Below are 24,515 nucleotides of genomic sequence, written 5' to 3' on the forward strand. Positions count from 1 at the left end.
GCTAAAAGGATTAGGTAGCAGGGGACGTGGAAGATTCTGGAGATCCACTGCCAGTCAATACTGACATAGATGGACCAATGGTCTGATTCAGGATAAGACAGCTCCATATGTTCTACGTAACAATCTCTATGTTTATAATCACTTGGTCTGATCATAGATTGCCTTAAAACTGTTCTGCAATGAAAATGGAAGTTTTGGTGGCCAAACTTGCTTAACATAACAGCCACAAAGAATAAACGTTAGATGTTTGAGAACCGCAAGACATGAACAAATATTACACACACATTTTTATTGGAAAATATGCAAATTTGCTTTTTATTAACATTGAATTAGAGTGTGTGAAAGATCCACATGCAGCTCCCAAACTGCAGTTTGGCCACCCCTGAATCATTTCCTTGCCTATTACACCAAATTCTTACGTTTCTATTGTTAGATCTTTGAATATTGAATGTAAAATGGCATTTTTTTTTGTTTCTATCCTATCTGCAAAATGCTCTCATGGGCTAGGGTAGCCAATTCCAGATTGGGAAATCTCTGGAGATTTGCAGGTGGTGCCTGGGAAAGGCAGAGTTTGGGGAGGGGAGGGGGCTCAGAACCGATGTTGCTTTCATAGGAGAAATTGAAGTCCCAGAACATCTGTCCTCTGTAGTCACTCTGCTTACTGCCCTCTGAAGCTGCAGTTTTCTCCAGGGGATAAGCTGTAATACTGAGAGAACCCCAGGCTCCACCTGGATGGTGGCAACACACTATCATGGGCCCAAAGGTGTCCAAGAAATACATTCCATCAGTATTAAAGAGCGGGATCACAAATTCCAACAGAGGTAAATAGGTAAGTACACTGCAAAACAAAACATGCTTACTGCAACAGGGAAATATCAGGAGATTTGAGGGGTGAAGCCTGAGGAGGGCAGGATTTGGGGAGGGTCAGCAGAGTATAATACTATGGAGTCCAATCTTCAAAGCAGCCATTTTCTTCACGGGAACTGATTGTCTGGAGATCAATTATAATAGTGGAATATCTCCAGGTGCAACGTAGGCGTTGGCAGCCCTATCTAAGAATAGGTTGAAGGATTGCCATTGTTCACAGGTCATTGGTAACCAATGGAACCCATGAAGCGGGTTGCTTGAATTCTTGCAACAAATTCTAAACTGCTCCAGCAAGATACGCCTTCAGTTAACATGAACTAGTGTGTCTTAGTAAAATCTTGATATCTTTGTAAATCGTGCGCCCGTGCGTGCTTAAATCAGTCCGCCTCCGCTTTATATGAAAACGGTTAAACAGGTGTTCTGATGAGAAGCCAGAGGGTTTCTAAAGTGGCATCCTGGATTGGAGTGAAATTCTCGGCCGGCGTGAATTATTATAGAACTTCCAGTGTGGGTTTGAAAGCCAGCTGCACCACAGCGACGAAAGTTAGAATAGCTCACAGAGCCACAAAACAAAACAGCGCCTCAAAGAAAGGAGAAAGAGAGTGCGCAGCGCAGCCCCTCCTCATTTCCTTTTTCTTCCCAAGCTGGCAGGCCCTCCCCTCAGAGGCAGCCGGGCTGGGCGGGGCTGGGCCGCTTTTCCTCCGCCTGGGGGTCGGTGTATTTGGAGTCCGAGTGACGCTCATGAAGTGCAGCTGTTGTTGAGCGTCGGAGATGTGATGTGGAGTTTGGGTTCAGGCGGCTGCGACGTTCGTGTGGTGGAGCCTTTTCCCGCGGCTGAGACGGGATATGGCGAATGTCAAAGTGGCTGTGCGGGTCCGGCCTCTGAGCAAAAGGTGGGGCGGTGGCTGTGGGGAGATTGGGGGGGGGGGAAGAGACGTATAGACATGTATATACATGTGTGCAGACACGGTGAAGAGCACGCCTTTTCTACGTAAACGGTAGTTTGCATCATAAGGATGTCCCGCTGGGCTCGAGCGTGTGACCGTTATGTTTTCTCCTGAAAGTTGTGTTTAGCTATGCACTGCTGCCAGATAGCCATGTGCTGGCTGCGATGCCAACGGGGCGGGCGGCCGGGGGGCTTGGAAAGCAAAGGGAACGAATGCCAGACTGTGATGGCAAAAATAGGTTGTGCTCCAGATCCTGTTCTTTGCCACAGTGGTGTGACATATATACTTTTCCTAGCCCATTGCTGTGGGATGGTCCATAAAGTATTTCATGTATTGAATTGGAATGTGTGGTGAAAATAAAAGTGTGACGTCGATAAAAGTGTGGTGAAAATAAAGATGTGACATTGATAAAAGTGAGTACAGCGTGATAGGTTGTTGCAGTAGTCAAAATAATCTTTACAGAGTTTGATGTGGGCTATTTTTGTTCAAGTATACTCAGAAGTGAGTTTATTGGATCTTACTACTGATGAAGTGTGTGTATCATTGCTTCATAAACGATGGTTCGTCTGTATGATACACTTGTACTCCTTTGGAATTCTTTCTTATTTGTGATTACATTTTACTTTTAATTCATGTGTGAGCTGAATCATATAAGGGTTTTGTGCAGTTGTGAATGTGTTGTATGAGATTTAAATGATTTCCCTCAAGAAGGTATTTCTTTTCACCACATGACCTGTAGTATTTTGTTCCTAAGAAAATGTAATTTAACAGCTAGCACATCCATTGCTTTTCTGTGTGCTATGTGGGAGTGGGCTGCACAAATGCCCTAAGTATTAATTGTGACATTACTCAAGATGAGCAACAGAAATCTCCCCCATGCTGTATCATGATTTTTGTTGCTGTTTATTTTATGTCATTGGTTGCCATGCTGTCCTAAGGATTTCAGTGCTGGAGTGTTCAACAAGTACTAGTTTGTGACACTAATAGTTTGAAAAGAAGTATGTAGTTTCTTTTTTTCCATAGCCCTAGCCAATTTCAGAAAACCAAGTGAAGGTGTTTTTTGTGTGTACTGTGTGCTCCATTGTTGTGCCAATTTCCTCATTTTATTTTATGAGTGCATGATTTGGCATTATTAATACTATGCTAGACACTGAGCTGCAGACTGGAAGGTCTGTAGTTCAGCAGTTCAAGACCCTAGTGCCACAGGACAGAGTGAGCTCCCATCTCTGAGCCCAGCTCCTGCCAACCTAGCTGTTCGAAAGCAAGAAATTGCAAGTAGATAAATAGATACTGCTTCGGTGGGAAGGTAACAGCGTTCCGTGCACCTCGATGTTTAGTCATGCCAGCCACATGATCACGGAAACGTCTTCAGACAGTGCTGGCTTTTCAGCTTGGAAATGAGCACCACCCCCTAGAATCAGATTTGACTAGCTTTTGAGCAAGGGAAACCTTTACTTTACCTTTAGAGATACAGACAAAACGCCTCAAGATCATAGCCTGAAATACCTTTTCCTGCCTTCTTTCTCCCTTCTTTACTTTTGTGTATTACATGACTTTTGTTTCAAGGCCAAATGTGTTTTTCTTGAAATGTCTGGAAAGGCCAAGACGGCAGTCTGCAATACTGAATGAATTCATGATACTCCTTAAGAGGCAGCTCTTAGGATAGTTGGAAGTTAGCTGTGAATTACCTCTTATCTTGTTATGCTGGTGGAAAGTGATTTATCCTATGGACATACAAGAAGTCCATGCCTCGTTGCAAGTTAAGCTATTCTAATTTTGTGTATTCACACGTATGCTAATTTTGGCTTATACTATTGGCTAAATGCTTTTTACCAAGACTTAGACTTACCAATGATGTGCTTTTCCTACCTTTTGTCCATTAAAAGACAAGCTGTTAGCATGTGGTTAGTTTTACCTTTGTGCAATCAGTGTAATAAAACATGCAAATATGCAGTTCTGTGTTGCTTGTACTCAGTAATGGAGATCTTCTTGTTTTTAAACACTGGAATCACTAGTATTTTATCATGGTTAGTTTTACCCTAGCGTAGTAATCACATGCATCCCCAGTCTTATCTTCAGTAAGGCCTATATAGACTTTATGGGCTGAATTTGTGTTTATTAATATCACATGCTATCTCTATTGCTGAACATTTACAGAACTGTAGAGTCAGTTCTCACAAATACTGGAGAGAGTACTGTTTGAGCTTGTATGTGCTTGCGTATAACAAAAGATAATTAAAAACATGTGTACAGTGGAAGTCTGGGGAGGATGGGAAAGAGAGTGAAAAACTGGAACTGTGCAAAATCTAGAAACTAATAACTCCTCCTCTGGAGAAAAGAAGAATAGCAAGAGAGTAATGGGGACTAGAAATTTCAATATATTCCCTGTCAAGGTCTTCATTTATTGAGGTAACTTCCTTGATTTTTTTAAAGGCCTGATTCTGTCATGGATTCTTCCATTCACCTTTTAAAAATAAATAAACATTTATGTTGTAGGCAAAATGATTTCAGAAGAGTTGCTTAGCTTTTGAACAAATTAAAAATATATTCTTGCATACCTGAACCATGCAAAGTCCATCATATCCCTTGCTGATTTATCCTCTAGTCATTGGCAGGGTATCCTGCATATCCTAACATTCTCATTTAGTGCCTGAAAGGGCCAACTGAAGCATGAATGCCATTTCTTGCAAGTTTGTGTGGTAGTTTAGAGCTAGGCACTGAAAGGTGTAGGGAGCATGAAATCCTGCAGGTGGATATGTATGACTGAAGGGGAGAAGCTTAGGTTGTGTTGGTACAAGTATGTCTGCATTATTTGTTATTATATTTTAACATTTTAAAGCTGTATTTCCACCCAGTTTAAGGGTTCCCAAGGTAGTAAACAATAAAAACATTTAAAATAAGATTAAAATACAAAGAAATATACATTAAAACAAAATATTTGATTCAATAAGAATCAGTGAGGAAATGCCAGACAAAACAGAAAAGTCTTTACCTGCTGGCAGATGACAGAAAAGGGTAAAAAGGAACAGATGAATCTCCCTGGGAAAGGGATTTCATAACTTTAGTAACATAATTTAGAAGGCCCTTTCTTGGGGTTGCTGTCTAGCACCAAGTGGCAGGAACACCAGAAGCAGGGCTTACGAAGATGCCTGTAGAGGTCAGATAGATTTGTATGGGAGTAGGTAGTCCTTGAGGTATGCTGGCCCCAAGGTATCCTTGGCTTTTATCGTTCAATACTAGCAACATGCATTGGACCCAGAAGCAAATTGGGAACCAGTGTGGATTGGACAGGAGAGATATAGTCCCTATGACCCACTCCAGCCTGTTCTGGCTGCAGCAGCCTACAACATTTGTAACTTCCAGATCCTTTTCAAGGGCAGCCCCACATAGCGCTCATTGCAGTAGGCTAATCTGGATGTTGCCAGGGCATGCTTCATTGTGCAAGATCTTTTTTTTTTTTTTTGCCCAGACAAGACCGTAGCTCACTCACCAACTGAATCTGGTACATTTGAGAATATAAGGGTTACACCCTGATCTGGATACTCCAGGCAAGCCCGATCTCAGAAGGTAAGCAGGGCCAACCCTGGCAAGTACTTGGACGGTAGTCCTTCAAGGAATACCAGGGCTGTGACACAGAGGCAGACAATAATAAACCACCTCTCTGAAATGTCCAAGCCCCACTAGTGGTTGCCAGAAGACAACCATGTCTTCAAGGCATACACACACACACAATACTCACAAAAAAAGGAAAGAAAATATAAGGGTTGCCTCTGACAGTAACTTAAAAATGTAAATACGTAGTTTTTGAAGGGCTTCACATGTCAGTTTTACTACAAAAACTCATTTGTAGCTTTGCCAAACATATGTTTGTAGTTGGTCTTCCAAAGGTAAGAGGCAGCTGCAGCTTCTTAAAAACTAAGTTTTTATATGTGCAGTTGTGATGGCCTATTTTTTTAAAGGGTTTTTAAAGGGTTTTTTGAAGCCTAGGAGCCAGAACCTGTGCAGAAGATGATCCAGATATCTCTGGGAAGCTTATAAGTAGGATACGAGAGTAAGAGTGCCCTGATGATTCCAACCCCCGATTGCTAGCATTTACCTGTATATTGTCTATGAACTACTGTAGGAACCTCCATGGGTGGGATGGGTTAGAGCAAGCTGGAGGAGCATTAGATTGGGTGAACAGAGGGGAGATGTTTTAGGAGTGGCTTTAGAAAGTGGGTGGGACTTGTAGTACCCTTACTTATTTGATGCACCAGCTACGTCTGCTAGGAAGGGGTTGCTCATCTTGGAGAGGCAGAAGTCAGTGATCCGGGGAAAGGGCTTAATTAGAGTGCTGCTCAGGGCATTTTATTTATTTAGAGATTTATATCCCACCCCTGTTCCGCAACGTGTGGCTCAGGGTGGCTCACAACATTTTAAGATACAACAATATTATAAGGATCATTCATCATTAAACAGTTAAAATGTTGACATTCTCCCAGTACCTAGAAAATATTCAGAAGAGAAAACACCTTGCACCTTAAGATCTCGTATGTGAGGATGATGGGAATGGCTGACTGAGAACAGCATATGAAGCATTTACAAATGCTGGATCCCTTCCCTTGTGGGTGGAAGTGAGTACAAAGGTCCCAAATTAGTCAGCATTGGCAAGGGCTGAAGATACAAGTTGATTTGGCTGTGCTTTTGCTAAATGTGGATGTTCCAACTTTTAGAATTCTGCCCTGTCTTAGCATTTGTCTTAAGCAACTTAAACACTGTTAAAGAAATTCTTGCCACCAGTGTGTCTGCGAACTGTTACACTGTAAGAGCCACAGGAATGGTCTGATGAGGGGGCAGTAAGAGAAAGGGTGCAGTGTTGGGCAAGTGTAATAGAAGGAATGGCCATTATCAGACTAATTTTTTTTCTGTACTAAATTCAGAATATATAGGCCCCTGCCACAGGGGGGAAAAAAGGACGGGAAAAGTGCGGTTTTAAAAAGCCGCACCAAAATAGGCACACCGCGGCGGGATCACATTGATCCCACATTCCCTCCCCGGCACGATCAGATGCCAGGGAAAGCCACGGTGGGGAACGGGAGACTGCTGAACTGCGCATGTCTGAGCATGCGCAGTTCAGCCAGGAGCCGGGGATGTGCCGGCAGAAGGACGCGCCGGCGATCCCACATAGTACACTTTCTGTACTATCTTCCAATATATATATCAAGTATGTATGAGCCAGTTTGGTGTAGTGGTTAGGAGCATGGAGTCTAATCTGGGAGAACTGGGTTTGATTCCCTACTCTTCCACATGCAGCTGCTGGGGTGATATTAGGTCTTGATGCGGCCGCGCTGGAAGAACCACCTCGGTAGGTGGTTTATTTTTGCTGCACCTTTTCAGGGGTCGGGACCAATCGGGGACAGGTGCGCACCACTTCCCAGATGTTGCGGTGAGATCACGCCCGTTTGCTGCGGCCCCAATCCGTCCCTCTCCCGGGCCAAACCTTTACATGTGACCGGGGCCATAGATGAGATTTATGTAAAAGCTAGAATAAGCTGTGATAATTCTGTAATGGCAAATGTGAATCTTACTTTAATCATTTTGGGATGAAGACTGCAGTTTTGGAGCCTTGTTAATGATTAAAAACAACCCTAAAGTGTAGTGGAATAGCAGCATTAGATATAGTTGTCACTAGAAGCTGCATAATAAAAATGAAACGTAACATAGTATTGGAAGCGATTCTGAGTAGACCTGGGTTGCATCCACACATATTGTGCTATCATTGTGGAACAGCAATAATTTTCAACTGAATCTTCCTATGTGGCCAAACAGTCCAGTTGTAAGTTATCAGTATAGTGCAACAGTAGCAAAATGACTAATGATTTGTGGATGCAGCCCTGCTTAGGATTGTTCCCTGATACATCTATATTGCTAGAAAGTATTTATTTGAGGTTATCACTGTTTCTATGTTCTTCTGCCCTTTGAAATCTAAATTCAGAATATGTGTTGGTGTGTCACTTAGTGAAGTAATCATTCTCCTGATTGTATTTTCTGACTTTAAAGCCATTTGTCTTTACACAATTTTCACTATTACAAAAGTAGTATTACAGATTATTACATAGCAATATATAGAAACATGGGGTTGTATCCAGCCACTCTGCTTACCTAGGGGTAGCAGATTCATTCAGTGTAAGGAGCTTTCAACTGATGCCCAAGGTTCTTCTCCCAGTGGAGGACCCTACTGCATTGGCAGAAATCTCCTTGCATCAACAGAATGCCCTACAAAATGGTAGAGTATACTCCACAGTTTTGGGGGTGTTGTTGATTTGAATCAGGGTGTTAATTACATGCTTAACTCTCCATTTAAACCAGTGGCACCTGTGCTTTTATCTAAGTCATAACATTTAACACAGATCACTAGAGGTACACAGGTACCGTGCAGAAAAAAATTGCTTATGTTGGTTCTCTTTGTAATATTTATACTTTTGTATTATTTTCAGAGAGCATGCAGAAGGAAGAAGAATAATTGTAGAAGTTGAAGACAAAGTGGCAAAAATTAGAAACATAAAGGTACAGTTTATTTTAGGTTTTTGAAAGACTACAATCCCTGTTATAATAATTTGAGTGACTGCCATATGATGGCGTATACTAGAGTAGAGGCAGTAAGATCTTGAGCCAAATTGACATTCAGCCAATAATTTTGCTGAGCTACCATTATTTATAAACTTCCTTACAGGGTTGTTGTTTCCCTTAGCTTCTTGGGGGAAGGACTCAATACAAATGTAATAAGTAGAATAATTGTGAATAGGTCATGATCGGGGAGCTCTCAGTTTCTGAGAATGACCTGTGTACCATCAGCTAGAACATACAAAGAGTTCCTTTAGTCTGAATGGCTAGATTTCTATTGATTGCATATAATTCCATGCAATGTTCATGTTATACGTCCAGTGATGGGACCTACCATGGACTTGCAGGTGTAACTCATCTCAGCTGAGGCAAGGTGTAGTCTTCTGAACTCAGTTTTGGGATCTGGTGCAAAAACTTCTTCAAAAGGAAATATAGCTGGTGCATATATGGCGGCTTTCCCCCTGAATTCCGCTTTGAAAATATATTAACCAAATCTCCAAACTATTTTTTTAACCCACTGTGGGGCTCTGTTTTGGTCCCTTTTGAGAAAGTAACTCAGAAAAAAAAATCAGGTGCATATGTGCCTTTCTGGGTTTTGGCCCTAGAATGGACCGGATATTAGGCTGATAAAAACAGGCTCTGTGTTAATGGATCAGAGTAGTCTTAAAGATCTTCAGTTCCATATGTGAAATTGAGCATACAGGTGGCCAAAAAATGTCAAAACCTGGAATTAGCTGTATTACTAGGACGTTTCCTGTATTTAAAAAACTTGTAGTTCAGAACTGTGGAAAATTTGTTGAAGTGACTTTTTTTATATCCCAGAAGCAAGCTTAAAAATAAAACAGGAAGGAAATACAAAGGAAAAACAATTGGCACAGATTCTGACTTCCTTATAGAGAAATATCTGAGAATCTTTTAAATTACATTACATGCAAAATTAATCTTATGGCAATGCTGTTATTGTTTTTATCTCTGTACTTCAGTTAACATGCCTTCATTTTGTCAAGGCTGTCATTCTTTTGTTAGTATGTTATGGTTTTGTTAGTAACCATAGGATAAGCAAATAGTCCCAAACATCTGGTTAACTTTCTCTTCCCTCCTCCTAATTGAGTCTAATATTATTGCAGCTAATTTCTGGGAAATTTAACAAATATGTGGTGAGCTACAGTTAACATTGTGATGAGTGATTGGCTACATTTAGAATTGACTTTAGACTGCACATCCTTTCCCTTTGAGATTCTTGGAGACTTCCTTTATGGGGCATGGGAAACAGAGCTGTTTTTTTCAGACATTAGGACTCCTGAATGCTGCTGTACTCCCTTCATCAAATAGTAAAATGGGGCCAAAACCAGTTTCTGTTGGCAATGTATCTTACTACTCAGAAGGCAGATAAGTGAATTACAGAGTTACCATGATTACTGTGGGAATTCTACAGGACAGATGCTTTCTATTTCTTGCTTAGTCTTTGTTTGTATCTCCATATCCGCCTGATTATTTTAGGTGACTTGCTTAAGATAATTAGTATTTTAAATGTCTTAGGAAGCAGCTTGGCAGAGTTCAAATAACTAGATAAGTGTTTTCCTCTTTCTTTTATGTTCTTTCCGGAGAGGGGTTCACTGTTGGACCTAGTCTAGAAGAGTGCATAGCTAGTGTTTAGTTCCTTTTAGAAGATCAGTCTGCTCTTTACTCTCAGTTACAATGGACGCCATGTTGGTTACATAAAATATACATTTTTCTAGTCATAGTTTGTTACCTACAGACAGCCTTTGTTGATTACGTGAACACCTAGAGCAACTGCTTAAATAGATCAACTTGTAGATTTAGGTTATACTGTTTAAAGTTATTTGTAATATTTATTTATGGCTAGATGAATGCAGTGAGACATTGGAATAACCAGTGTTTTCTTCCACTTTTGGAAGATCAGCAAAAAGGGGCTCTATTGGTTCTATGTGGCTTTGAATGCCATGAGCTCTTTCAGCATCCTTCAGAAAGTCATTGAGAGACTCAAGGGCTCAGACAGACAGAGCTCCAGGAAAGGAGCACCCAGCAAGGGCTTTTTCCCCTCTAAAAATCAGAGGACCCCAACTGTGTGTGGGCCTGGTTCATGGTGTCAGATTGTATGATGCTAACTCATTTTTTTCTTTTAGAGTAGGTAGACTGGATACCGTTCTGAAGTGGAGCTAGTAACAATATTCCTAGTCTTTGTGAAGGCTTTCATCAGGTGCCCTTTCTCTAGTTCACAGGGCTCATACAGGTGCAACAAGAAAATGGCCTGACCCACCAGACGTTTGGGGCCCTAGACAGTAATCTGAACAGGCCCAATTTATTCCTCCATTGTGAGTTGCAGGGGAGACAAATAAGTGGCTGCACTTGAGTTTGTCAGTCAAGAAAGCATTCCATTTATTTGTATTCCTCATAGCAGGATCAGCATCAGACTGAATAAGTGAGAGCAAAAAGTCCTATAGGAGTACATATGACCTTCCAGATGATCTGGGGACTGTAGTCATAGTCATCTTCATGCAGATCTTCTGGTTTGGCTTGGGTTGTGAGAGTAGCACAGTTACCAAGTCTTGATTAGAGTGCTGTTTGGGTGATTGCAACTGAAGCAACTTCAGGGAAAGAAACTTCATCCACCCAGTCAAGGATTACGTTTTGGACAAGGCATCCCTATAGGATGTGGTGGGAAGTTCATGCAAGAGTTGGCATGTGGCAGCTGGCATGTGGGCCTTTTTAAAAAAAAAATGTTTTTGTTGGCATTTAAGGAGAAGAGAATAGAAAATATGCTTTGGTGTGGTTTTCTGTTTCCAGTCTATCAGTTTAATATGGCTATAGATCCGTTAGTATAACTGCAGAGGTGGAATATTCACCCAGTCTTAGAGCTCTCAGTAAAATGTACTCTGTCATTATAAAACACAGTGAGCTAAATGAGGCGTACTTTTGACTGATTATCAAGTGTAAACCTTATTTTTCAAAGATGATCCTTTGGAATTACCTGATTGAAAGACCAGTTTAAGTTCTGCCAGCAGCCAAAACAACACCAATTCAATTCTATTTATCATGGCTAACTTACCCTCATCGTTTTTCTTTCACGGGATCAAGTCAGCAGAAGGAAGTTAGCAGGCTGAGGGCTGCCTTTTCTGGGGCAGTTGTGTTTTTAGAACTGGTGTTTGAATACTAATTATTGCTTTACCATTTTAGGGTATTCCCTGTCTGCATGTATAAGGTAGATGATTTTTCGATGAACTTGTATGGGTAGATACATTTTTTTCAGTTTTACAAAAAAATGCAGAGCTTGTGGGAGAGTCAAAGATTTCTCGCATTTGTACTAGAGTACAGAGTCCTCCATTGTGTCAGAGTAATTTACTGGAATCACAGCATAATTATTGTTTGTTTATTGATCTGCTTCATTTATGCCCAGTCCTCCCCCATGGTGTCCCAAAGCAGTTGACATTGTTTTCCTTTCCTTTGTTTTATCGTTCCACAACCCTGTGGGGTAGTTTAGGCTGAGAGTATGTGACTAGCCCAAGATCACCAGCAAACTTCCATGGTTGAGTGGGGATTCAAACCTGTATCTCCCAGATCCTAGTATGACACTGTAACCACTATACCACACTGGCTCTCACACACTGTGTTAATTATTATTTTTAAATGTAGATGCTATATACATTTTTAAAAACTACTTAATTACTTAGCTTCAAACTCTTGATAGCGCATGGAAAACAGATGGACAAGGCTTTGTGCTATATAGTTGATCGGTTTGTAATTGTTTATTGGAACCTGCTCTCTTACTTTCCATGGTTCTGATTGGCTGGCCTTTTACATTCAGTCCCGGTCATTACAGAATAAATATCACAGAGAATCAGCGGCTGACTTTCTGTTTTCAAAAAATTATATAGGAATATTTAAAAAAACCCTGTTGTTATGAATTCTGAACTCGAATGTTAATGCTGTTCATATTTGTAAACCCTTATTGGAGGTAAAAGAAGTGGCCAAAATAACTCAGACAAAACGGTTGGGGTTGGTTTACACATTATGCTTAATTAAAAAGCACTGTGTTTCAAGTAATATGAAGTATGTAAAGTATGCAAGTATGCAGATTACTACTCAATACCACAGTGATAAAATGTTGAACTTGCAAGTTTAGTCAGTATGCATAATACTACTCAGGGTTTTTCTAGATGCATAGATTGAGTAATTTAGTGGGAGAACTTTGCATGTTTTAAAACTTAAAATTCTAAGACAGCTTTGCAAGTTTTATTAACTCAGAGGGAAAAACAGGATGCATTTGGCTGTGTGAATATTTTGGGGAAGAAATGATTGTCGCTTGTATAAACATCCTGTTTTGTTGTGGAATAATTCTTGTCAATGCTCCAGTGCTCCATCTTTCATTCTTGTTTTCTTTTTCCTCAGGTGGACAACAGGTATGAAGCTCTTTGGGACACAAGGGAGAAAGTTATGTCATTTGGATTTGATTACTGCTATTGGTCAGTTGATCCTGAGGATCCCAAATATACATCCCAGGAAGTGGTAAGCGATAATCATGTCAACACTTCTTTTTTTGTAATTCCTTCCTGCTTTTGAGAGCATGAACATCTGTAAAGAGAAATGAATCTGTTTATAAAAGCATTAGCAGTTTCTGCACCTCATTTATGTAAACATTAATATTTTTTCCTGGTTCAGACCAGTAATACTTCCTTATCTACCCACCCCTTATGTTTCTAACCACACTTTCAGATGATTTAGATCAGCCTTATGTACTATGTCACCTCCATGTCACTGTATGACACAAGCCAGTTTGAACAAGATACTCAACTTATAGGAATCATTGCTAACTCTTGGGTCAGGACCTAATTACAAGGATTGTGGCGGTTCAAGGTGAGCACCTACAATTCAGTGCTCAGTAAAATATGAACTTCTACAAGCCTAATAGTGAAATTATTCTGTCTGACCTACAGAGTAAATGCTTGTGTTGAGAACTATACTAGAACACTGTAAGATTGCATAAATTCTAATTGGCATCAAAAGTCTCCAGTTCTAGATACTGCTGTGAATTTGGAGACATGTGATCATTTGTCATCTCTTTCATACCCAACTGGGAATGATAGCACATGGAGTTCACGCAGGGCTCTTTTTGTAGAAAAAGCCCAGCAGGAACTCATTAGCATAACACGCCACACCCAACAGCAGAAACTCATTAGCATATTAGGCCACACCCCTGACAGCACAGCTCATTAGCACATTAGGCCGCACCCCCATGTTACCAGAAGTGTGGTTATCCAGCCACACCCACCTTTTGCTTGTTATTCTGTTTACCTTGTTTGTTGTCAAAACCCAGGGCTTTTTTGTAGCAGGAACTCCTTTGCATGTTAGGCCACACACCCCTAATGTAGCCAATCCTAATGAGTTTCTGCTGTTGGGTGTGGCCTATTATGCTAATGAGTTCCTGCTGGGCGTGGCCAACTTGGGACCCAGCCGGAACTCCGTTCCTGTGCGTTCCTGCCCAAAAATAGCCCTGGAGTTCAGCACCAGTAGGCTTGCAGCCAATAAGTGCTGTCTAGAGCAGTTATTTTAAAAATTTTACATTCAAGGAATCCTTTCCATAGTGGCTTATCCCCTCCAAAAGCACCTGCAGTTCTGCTGCTGAAAAAAAAACATCAGCAGAAGATTCTAGAGATCTTCTAGGTTCCATACACAGTTTCTGTAGGGAGCAGGGCATGCCTGTTGGGCCATAGTGCTGTTTTGCATGAATTCAGAATGTTGCTTTGAGCATGTCCAACCAATATGCTTCTGGCACAACAAATTGCAAGGGAGACAAGGCTTTCTTTTAGGAAAGCATCACTGATCACTGATCATCGAGGGGTAATTTCCTGCAGGAGCGCACAGGAGCGGAGCTCCGGCAGTAAGGAGCCCAGGGGGCAGGCACATGCAACAAGCCCCACCCCCTGCTCCCAGCAGCCCTCAGTCAGAGCAAGAAGCAGCCAGGTAAGTTGCAGAGCCCCCCCTTCAGGTACAAGCTCTCCCCCCTCTGCGAGGACAGATCTGCACGTCCCCCCCCAATAGCTAGCAATCCAAAACAGTCCAGTGGAGCCTGAGTGGTGGGTGTTGCCTTCCGACACACTTCCAGTGATGTCAGGGTGTGTGGCATATGCAAATAAATTATGATAATAAGTTATGCTAATGAGCTCCTGCACCTCTTTTTCTATGAAATGACTCCTGCTGATCATCTTGTTGATGTGTGGATGGGTGAGGGGTATGTGTGTGATGAACTTCTGAGGAGCCCTCATGTGTCTGGATCACCATCTGAAAGTTGCTCCTCTGTGCATCTTTTGTAATATTTTAATAGCTAAGATCAGTATAATATCATATTATTGGGGCAGGTAACTGGAATTTAGAAGAGTGGTTCTTAATCTTTAATCTTTTTAATCTTCTTCTGAGATTAAACCCTATGAAATGCACAGTAATATCTTCAAATGCTCCTCCATCATCCTAAGTGAAAAAGTAGGACATAAACATTCCAGACAAGGCAACTTCATTTATGTTGGTATACTTATAATAAATAGATAGATGGATGCAATGCACAAATCTCAGGCATGCTGTCAATAAATTGAGGCCTAAGTGCAAAGTAGCTCAAGTGGAGCTCTGCTTGTGCAATAGGGCTTTTCTGTTCCTTTCCTGCCTTAGCCCTCTGTACCTGCCATGTAATGCTCCCGCGAATAGGCTGTCCTATTCTTGCATGAATAGAGGTACCTTCCATGTGATAGGGCATCTTTGGATCCAGTCCAGTAAATTGTTGTTCAGCATTCATCATCAAATGCATTGTGGATTCTTGACATTTCGCTAGTTAAAAGGCACTCTGTATTTATACTATCAATTAGTAACACAAACATATTAAATACAGTAACTAAAAGCTACCAAAAGTTATTGGTTATTTGTATTGTAGCGTATAAATTTCCAAATAAGAATTACCATTGTGTCTCTTCCTGTACAATTGTATAGTAGGAAACACCCCATACACCAAGCCATCTGGTTAACAGATCACATTATTTGCGTACACTTGTATTATTTTCCATTATGAAGCTTTGTTAGAACTTTTTGCACCCTGGGGACAGAAATGGATATTGAATCCAGGCATATAGTCAGTTAGTGCATGTGGGATTTTAAAACAAAGAGTTGTATAAATATTAGTCAAAGTTTCCAATTAAAGTGCTTTCACTCTGGTATGAATACTTTACTAAAATATCTATCTTCGAACATGTAGCTGTCTGTTATAAGTACAACTGTACTTATTGGCGGTAGAGAAAAATTAAAGAGAAATGAAAGGAAAGCACTGATCTGAGAAAGATAGCTTCAAGAAAAACAAACGATTAAAGATTAACTTGTTGACAGAGGCAATCTATGAGTTATGCTTTATTCCTCATGGCGTCAAAATTTCTGGAAATCTTATATCTCTACTCTCCCCAAAGTGTTTTGTAAGTGCCAGTGAGCTTGATGGAAGCTCTAGGCATTGGTGGTGAGCATAACTAGAAGATGACTAGAAAGCCAAGCCAGTATTTTTGGATTGCTGTCATTGGAAGACTGAGGTTATTTGGCAGTCTATGGTAGTATCTTGATATAAGATTAGTAGAAATTTCAAAACAAATTGGTCTGCATTTTTAGAAGTGCTTGAAACAGGAATTTAAAATGAGGTACTGGCAAGAATTAAGGATCTTGTATATATGGTATATATATATATATATATATATATAATGATGACATTGTTTTGGGAATTTAAATTTGTTTTTAAAATACATATTTGAGAAGAAATGGAGGAAGGAATTGTAGATATAAATGATATGTTTCTCATGAAATATTTACAAAGCTGTTAGCATATGACTGCTATCATTGTTTCCCTCATCTAGAAGGAAATAAAAAAGAGAGCAAGCTATAAGAAAAGGGGTTTTGTGTAATATTTGGATCAGTATATAATGGACTGCAGTACAGGGAAATCACCATGAGCATTTTAGTTATGTTACATCTCTTCTGCCAGCAACACAGCTGCTGCATTCAATAGGCATTTTAAAAGCTTGGATTTTAGAGGAATAAGGTCACTTTTTGGCATTAGCAAGTTTTCTTCCCCCTCCAGAGATGTTAAATCAGTAAGTATAAAGAATAAATCCTCTATTAAGATGAGATACTGTAGAGTGAGGAACAAAGATTCTTCCAAATGAAGATTCAGTTAGCTTTTAAACTGTATCTTACTAAAAGTAGTAAGACAAACTACCTTTTAACACAGGCTGATTTTGCACTAGAGCTGCCTCGATATTGTGCCGCCGTTTGCCCTGATACTATTGGTCAATTTCACACCCGAAGCTGCGGGGCTGCATTTTGACTCGCGGCTTCGCCCGATTTCCCCCACAGTTTCCTGATCCTGTTTTTTGAGGATCACGAAACTGTGGAGAAAATCGGGCGAAGCCGCAGGTCAAATGCAGCCCCCCGGCCTCGGGTGAAATTATTCAATAGTATCGGGGCAAACGGCGGCGCAACATCGAGGCAGCTCTAGTGCGAAATCAGCCACAGTGTCTGTTAGCTTCAGTTAAGCCATGAAGATCTGGCCATGTACAGTGATACTTAAGAATAATAGCTTGAAAACTAGTGGTCACCTATCATTAACTTTTGGGAAATATTTCTTAGTCATTGACTTTTTGGGAATATTTCTTAGTCATTGCCTTTTGAATTTGTATTCATTTATTTTAAAATAATCTACCTCTACTACCCTGCTCTTGCTTTCATGGCTAAGACTGGCACTGTTGCTCTGTCTGGGTTTTCCAGGATACACAAATATAATGACAAGAAGTACAAAAATACACAGAAGCAAGGTCTACAAACCAGTCCAGAATCGGATATGCAGTCCAATACACAGGGTAGGAGGGTCAAGGGTCCAGGGGTCCAGTTACAAGGTTTAGGAACAGGTGTAGGATACAGGGGTCTGGGTCCCAGGCTTCAGGAGCAAGCAGAGATGACTAGAGACAAGGTACAAAGCAGCAGGGTCAGCGTAGAACTCTGTTTGCTAAACAGGTCAGCACACAGAGGGGTGCCAAGCAAGGTTGCTTCCATGCCAAGCCTTGTTCAGTGTGTTCCTGTTATCTGCACCTTTTGCTGACTCATCCACTGAGGGCCAGATGTCACTCCTTACAGTTGCATTCACCTTCTTACAGGTGCAGGTCTTTTACTATTTCCCTATCAGCCTGTCAGTTTTGGTCCTAACACTCTCAGTTGCTGAGCAGCCAAGCATGAACTTCTTTGTCACTCCTGAGTCGCCAAGCACTTTCTTCTTCTTCTGTGCTCTACTGGCTCAGGAGAGGCTGGCGGGGAAACGACCTCTGGTGTTTCTTTCTTCTCCTGGAAGATCGAGCAGCCCAGCCGTGAAAGTGAAGTATTCTCGCTTCCCAGTGCTTCCCTCGTTGGGTCTGCTGCTGGATCTGTCTGTTCAGGTGGTGATTCTGTTGGTGTGGGGCCTGATTCTTCAGATTCCTCCAAGGAGGAGGTGGCAGCAGCTGGCCGGCCCATAATGCCCTCATTTTTCTCCTGATGACAAAAACCCAAGGTAGCGTACAGTAAAACATTTAAAAATGCAAAATAAAAAATAACTTCTTAGGAACACAACAGTATTTAACCAAGCTAAAATTATTGCTAGAACTCTAAAATGTTAAGAGAAGCTCTCTGATATAATTTAGTTATATATTTTCTAAATGTCAAGAGAGAAAGAGACTTGCTGACCTTAGCAGACTGTTTCACAGCACTGGAATGAATTCAGAAGGAGCCTAAACTATTTAAACATTGTTCATTTAATCCCAATTCCATCTTCCAAGTATCTCAACAGCAGGCACAAAATTGCGCCAGCAAAAATGGTGTTGTAGCCCATTGACAGTCATGGTAACTTCAAATTCACTCTGCCTCACGCAGCTGCGGCAATCTCCACAAGACCCCAAGTAGCTCAGAATACTAAGTGCACACCCAATGAGGACCTCCCCCACTCCATTCACTTCCCTCCTTGTGACACAGTCATGGCCCCCTGCCCTACAAATGGTTCCAGGAGATCTCCCCAGAATTCCAGAGGTAGGGTGGGTGGCAAGGAATGCTGTCTGACAGCTCCTTGTTGTGCAAATGTAGAAGAAGAACAGTTGGTTTTTATATCTTGTTTTTCACTACCTGAAGAAGTTTCAGAGTGGCTCACAATTGCCTTCCCTTCCTCTCTCCACAACAGACACCCTGTGAGGTAGGTGGGGCTGAGAGAGCTCTGAGAGAACTGTGAGAATCCACCAGTGTTAACCACTATACCAAACTAGCTCTCAGAGTGAGCACCCACACACCTTGGTGGTAAGCACAACATAGACAGGGCACGAAGCACTGCTGGGCGAGCACCTGGGGGGAATACACCATAGTGAGAGCAAAGTCCACACTTTGTGGCTGACTTCTCCCAGATTTTGGCCTGCACAGCTACACCAGGCCCTCCACCAGGATCTCATGGGGCAGCTGTGTATGAGCAGGTAAGCAAGGCTCGCAGTCCCTACCCCCATACCTCCCCTGAGCCTACCATGGTGGCACTGAGCTGCACTAGACATGGCATCTCCACCTCTCCGTGGGGGCAAACAGCAGGCCCCCAGACACACATGAATGCTGCACACCAGACGGTTAGGTGAGTCAGGGTCCACCCTGACAATATAGAAAGAACTTCACAAGACCTGCTCAGATACATGTTGACAGCTGCTAGAATAACATTTTCAATGAAATGGAAGACAGAAGAATATCCCACAATAGAGATTTGGAAAGAAAAATTAGCTGAATATGCGACAATGGCAAAACTAACTAACTATATCAATAAAAGACCAGTGAAAGAATTTCAGCAGAAATGGCAAACCTATTACTCAGATTATGGGAGTAGTTACATTTCTTGAGATATATATTTTTAAAATATTTTTATTGGATTTTTATGCTTAATAGACATACACACACATATAGACCGTTACAAACATATTTTTCTCGATACATCACATTGACCAAGAAAGAGATGGATTAGTTATACAAAATCCCATTTTTATACTCTCTCTACTCTTAACCATATCACATATATCAATACACTATAAATTCATCTGCTGTTTTTTCTATTAATCACTTATATTTATTCCTTCTAATTTGCTGAAACAGTCACTCTAATCGTATTGTTCTTTAAGAGGCTCTGTTTATAATTCCAAGGCACACAGACATATTTGTCCGAGGCAGGTCATATAAGAAAATATCCTATCCACTCATCCTAAGAAGTTGCTGCTATTAATACTAGACATCAATGAATTCCTATAGTGATATAATCCTAACCACACTAATAAGGTTCCTACATAATCCTATTTTCTCACACCTTTTTAAACAATACACCCATAAATTCATCCCAACCGTACAAACAATAACTTATATACTGATATTAACAACATATCAATCATAAACAATAATTTTCCATTCTAAATTATCAGGGCAAACTTTCACACACACAATTTTATCCATTCATGCCTCCATCCCTCTTTTACCACAGTAAAAATAGCAAAACAGAGTTCCCTCACAAAAAATAAATTATATTGCTATGAACAATTCATTTAATCCTGATAATTATTACTGGTATTGCCAGGAATAGAATTCATTTCCCTTTATAGTTTCAAAACAAAATCACCCCATCAATAATTCATTCAATACCAACCTCTTTTAAGGTTCCCAACACCACTACCTCATCTTCAATTAATTACCCAACTTAATCTCCTATGTTTCTCAATAGCAATATATAAAACAATACACCCGTAAATTCATCCCAACCAAACAAACAAAAAATTATATAAACCGTATTTTTCCACTCTAAATTAATTTCTTGATATTTTTTGAATTTATCTGAATACTACATAAAAGGTGATGATGATATTGATTACAGTTTAAATCTCTTTTATTTAATACTCCATTGTATTTAACATATTTTGTAAAAATAAGACATAATGTGATAAATGATCAAGATAATGTCCAAGTTTTAAGAACAGTTTAAACTTAGGGTAGAAATTTGTTTAATTGTTAAACATGTAATCTCATTTATCTTTATTAGAAGACTATAATTGAATATTCGGAAATATTTTGTTTCTTATTTCAAACAGAATTTATTCCTGAATACTGTAATAATGATGTTTTATTTGCTGCTTCTATATTTGAACAATGTATTTTTATTAATACAGTTGATTGTACTTCTTGTGTGCAACTATTCATGATATTTTATTAATTTACACTTTCCCTTATCCTTTTCCCCTTTTGTATCCCACATTTTCTTTTGAAAATAAAAACTTTAACTGGGAAAATTATACCGTGAAGCCTAGTGCTCCAAGCTTCTGATGCACTTCATCATTTAGACTCTCAAAAAGTGTAACTGATGAATTTGTCATCAATTAAGACTTTTGACACACAGTACAGTCTTTCTGAGAGAAATGAAAAGTGTCCGATCCCACAGCTATCAATCCAATACATGTTTGAAACAAAGTAATATTTATTGAAGCTATGATGATGCTGGAACAAGTGCACTGTTTAGAATAACCACAACATGCAGGGCAAGGATAATAAAGCTATTTCGTAAAAGCAATAACCAATGGACATGGTTCCTGCTCCTGCGGTTAGGCTGGCAGATTCGCGCCTAAAGCCTGGGAAAGAAACGGTTTCCTAAATGATAAACAATTATGCTCATCTCACACTCTAGTTCATTATAGACTAAGCGAAGTCGACTCTCCACCACCTGTGACCTTGCAGATTACGATAGTTCAAAGCAGCCTTAGCGTACAGGGAAAAGAATGCATGATACCATGAGACAAAAGAGTGTTCTCTGCAGCAGAGCTAAGGGGGGGGGGAGACCAAGGAAGGCATTTCAGATACACACAAATCTCTTTGGCAGCTCGCTGACAAAAGTCAGATGGGGGGTGGGTTTCATGCCAGATCTACAGGCGGAGAGAACTCTGGCACTTTTGGCAGGCATACAGACTGAGAGTTAAGAGGAAGACCCAGGGAAGTAAAGGCAAATGAAGTCTGAGGGAAAGGGCGCGCCAGTGTGCTGTAGTGGTTAGTGTGTTGGACTCTGGTCTGGAATCCGCTTCAGCAACTGTTTGCAAGTGGATTTTGCCATTTCACACAGTAAAATCCATTTGCAAACTGCATTGAAAGTAGATAGAAAGTGCATTATTCAGTGTGCGTGACACTCTACCATGAGTCTTGCTGGGTGAACTGGAGCCAGTCACATACACCCTTAGGAAGTGTGGGATGGAAATAAATTCTAAATGATTTTGAGGGAGAAGAGAGTAGGCTAAGGAACAGGAGCATGATGGAAGAATTGTATGAAAAGGCAGTTGAAGAAAGTAGGGGCCAGTGAGATAAGGAAAAGAAACATTGCACATGACTTATATGATGGTCATACTTTTCAGGATTTTTAAAGTGCCTGATTACCACATTGTGTTGATTAGATGTCTTCCTTTTTGTTTTCTTCTTTATCAAGATTCTTACTCTTTCTCTTTGTGGATGTTTCTTTTCAACTTCGTTTAAGTCGCTAAATAAATTCTAAATAGCACTAGTTGTATAGTGTGTAATGACTCTTTCTTGTTTTGGGTGGGGAGGTGGGATTAGTGCCATTTATAGCATTGGTCCTTTTCTCTGTCCTTAACAGTTATTGTCTTAAATACTCTTGTCCTAAAACATTGTTTCTTTCCTGTTCTTTCAGTTTCCTAGCAACTTATGATCCTGTCAGCCGTATTGCTATATTGGATTCTTAGATTTCTGATTTATTGAAGGAAATAGTTGTGGTCAACCACTTACATTTGTACAATTTGTAATAAATGGTTATGGTTAAATTTGAAAAGTATTGGTTTGAGTTTAAATTCTGTCTTGTAGTCCCTTAAGCTTTTTTAGCAGTTAAATTCTGTCTTGTAGTCCCTTAAGCTTTTTTAGCAGTTGAAGGTTCTATTCAAAAGGGTTATATCATGCCAGTTTGTAACAACTACAGAGAGATTGTTGGCTGTATCTGTGCTTATCTCTCCTTATATATAATTGAGTAGTTCTCCACACACCTCTAAATCAGTTGGCTTCATGATGTGTCACTCAGAAGCTGTCCCTATCCACTGGCTGTGTCGCCTGAGTCCCGCCCACCAAGCATTCAGCAACAATTAAACAAACCTGAGGAGCATGTCTGTACACTCTCCAGGCTTTACCACTAGTTACTGCCACCAGGATCTCTCTTTAAAAAGTCCCCCACCAAGGTTCAGGAGCAGAGATCCCAAACTCCTGCCTGATTTATGGTACTTATATCAACTTTACCAGCTCTGTACTAGGGCTGCAAACAATTAATTAACACAGTGGTAGCCTCCTTAGGCGAACGGCTTAGACACAAGATTCAGCCTTAGAAATCAGGTTGCAACAGAGGAAACAAGTCCAGATAATATTGATTATATATTATCTTTATTCAGTACAAAAGCATGCATATAACATGAGACTAGCAAAAGCTAAGAAAACAAATGATATCTATCACTTGTTCAGCTCTAACTATACAGTAGAGGTATTTCATAGTTACCAGACTTGTGTGCAAATAGTCCAAGGTCTCACCAGGGAATCTTGAAAAGGAACCCCATGGTGCTGTGGGCCGCCAAATCCAGCTTGGCTGCCTAATAGTCTCACTCCATGTTAACAGCAAACAGTCAGTCCAAAAGAACTCTTTGTTTCCAGAGAGGAACTCTCTGTTTCCAGCGAGGAACTCCTTTTCCCCATATGGATCGTTGCTGTTATACCCCCCCTCCGTCACCACCAGGTATGGCCATTTACCCAATAGTGAGAGAGTGGGGAGGCGTGTCCAATCTCTGGTTACCATGCGTTGTCAGGCAAGGTATGTTTTGATTGGCTAGGAGTTGGGCAGCCCACTCCAGCCTCTTCCAGTAACCATGTGTCATGTCAGGGAATGCTTTTGATGTGATAATGTACTGGGCATAGCTCTTCCTATGCTTGGTTTGGCGAAGGTGTTAAAGTGTCTTGTATATGGATATGCGGCCTGGCCATCTGCATAGGTGACAGAAATCACGCGGTAGTGGTACCAGCTAAGGACATCTGGCCCAGGCAGGGAGGATTTTAGAAAAGACTTTTTCTATACAGCGCCCGCCAAAACTTTCCTCAGAAGATGACGATTGATTCCCTCAGGGGACAAAACCCATAGTCTTTAGCCTCCAAGCCAAGTTCACTGAGGCAACACTTTTCAAAACGGGAAAAAACCTGCCAAGTAAACAACTGTCAGCGTGGCGGAGGTGGGGGGGGGACGACCAGCCCACGTTATCACAAAAAAGCTAGTGGATACACACATAAGCAGAGATAGAGGATGGGACCAGACACACAGAAAATAGGAAGCCAAAAACCTGAGGAATGCTGCAAAGCAGAAATACAGACACAGTCACAGACAGATCTATGTAGGCACGCACAAACAGGAGGAGTACCGGAACAACTGGCTGAAGTGAAGAATGACATATACATTAAAAAATACAGAGAATGTGCGACACTGGGCTAAACCCTGCGAGTGGGTCTTGTCAGACCAACCTGGTTTCCTTCTTTGATTGTGTGATGAGCTTACTGGATCGTGAGAACCTCTGTTGATCTGATTAACCTGGATTTCAGTAAAGCTTTTGATAAGGTTCCCCATGACATTCCAGTGGGCAAACTGAAAGACTGTGGATTGGATTATAGGACAGTTTGGTGGATATGGAACTGGTTAGAGGACCACACCCAAAGAGTGGTGGTCAATGGCGTTTCATCAGATTGGAGGAAGGTGTCCAGCAGGGTGCCATTGGGCTTGGTTTTGAGCCCAGTACTTCTGAATATTTTTATCAGTGATCTGGATGAAGGGGTAGAAGTAGAAGGGCTACTCATTAAATTTGCTGATGATACCAAATTGGGAGGAGTAGCAAACACCCAAGAAGATAGAGTTAACATTCAACAAGACCTGAATACTCTGGAGAAGTGTGCAATTGCAAACAGGATGAAGTTCAACAAAGATAAATGCACAGTATTATATCTGGGCCA

The 24,515-nt window shown here is 40.8% G+C and overlaps 1 protein-coding gene across 1 annotated transcript in view; it reads left to right on the forward strand.

Annotated features, from left to right (window-relative positions):
• Positions 1–1,590: 1,590 nt before the first annotated feature.
• The window catches only part of STARD9 (StAR related lipid transfer domain containing 9), a 165,620-nt gene continuing 142,695 nt past the window's right edge, over positions 1,591–24,515 (forward strand). Inside the window, 3 exon segments of the mRNA XM_015420039.1 lie at positions 1,591–1,760; positions 8,291–8,360; positions 12,828–12,944. Of these exon segments, the coding sequence (XP_015275525.1) occupies positions 1,714–1,760; positions 8,291–8,360; positions 12,828–12,944 (234 nt within the window). The 5' untranslated portion in view covers positions 1,591–1,713.

The sequence above is a fragment of the Gekko japonicus genome, unplaced genomic scaffold (assembly GCF_001447785.1).
Source record: "Gekko japonicus isolate JY-2015 unplaced genomic scaffold, Gekko_japonicus_V1.1 scaffold27, whole genome shotgun sequence".
Lineage (NCBI taxonomy): Eukaryota > Metazoa > Chordata > Lepidosauria > Squamata > Gekkonidae > Gekko > Gekko japonicus.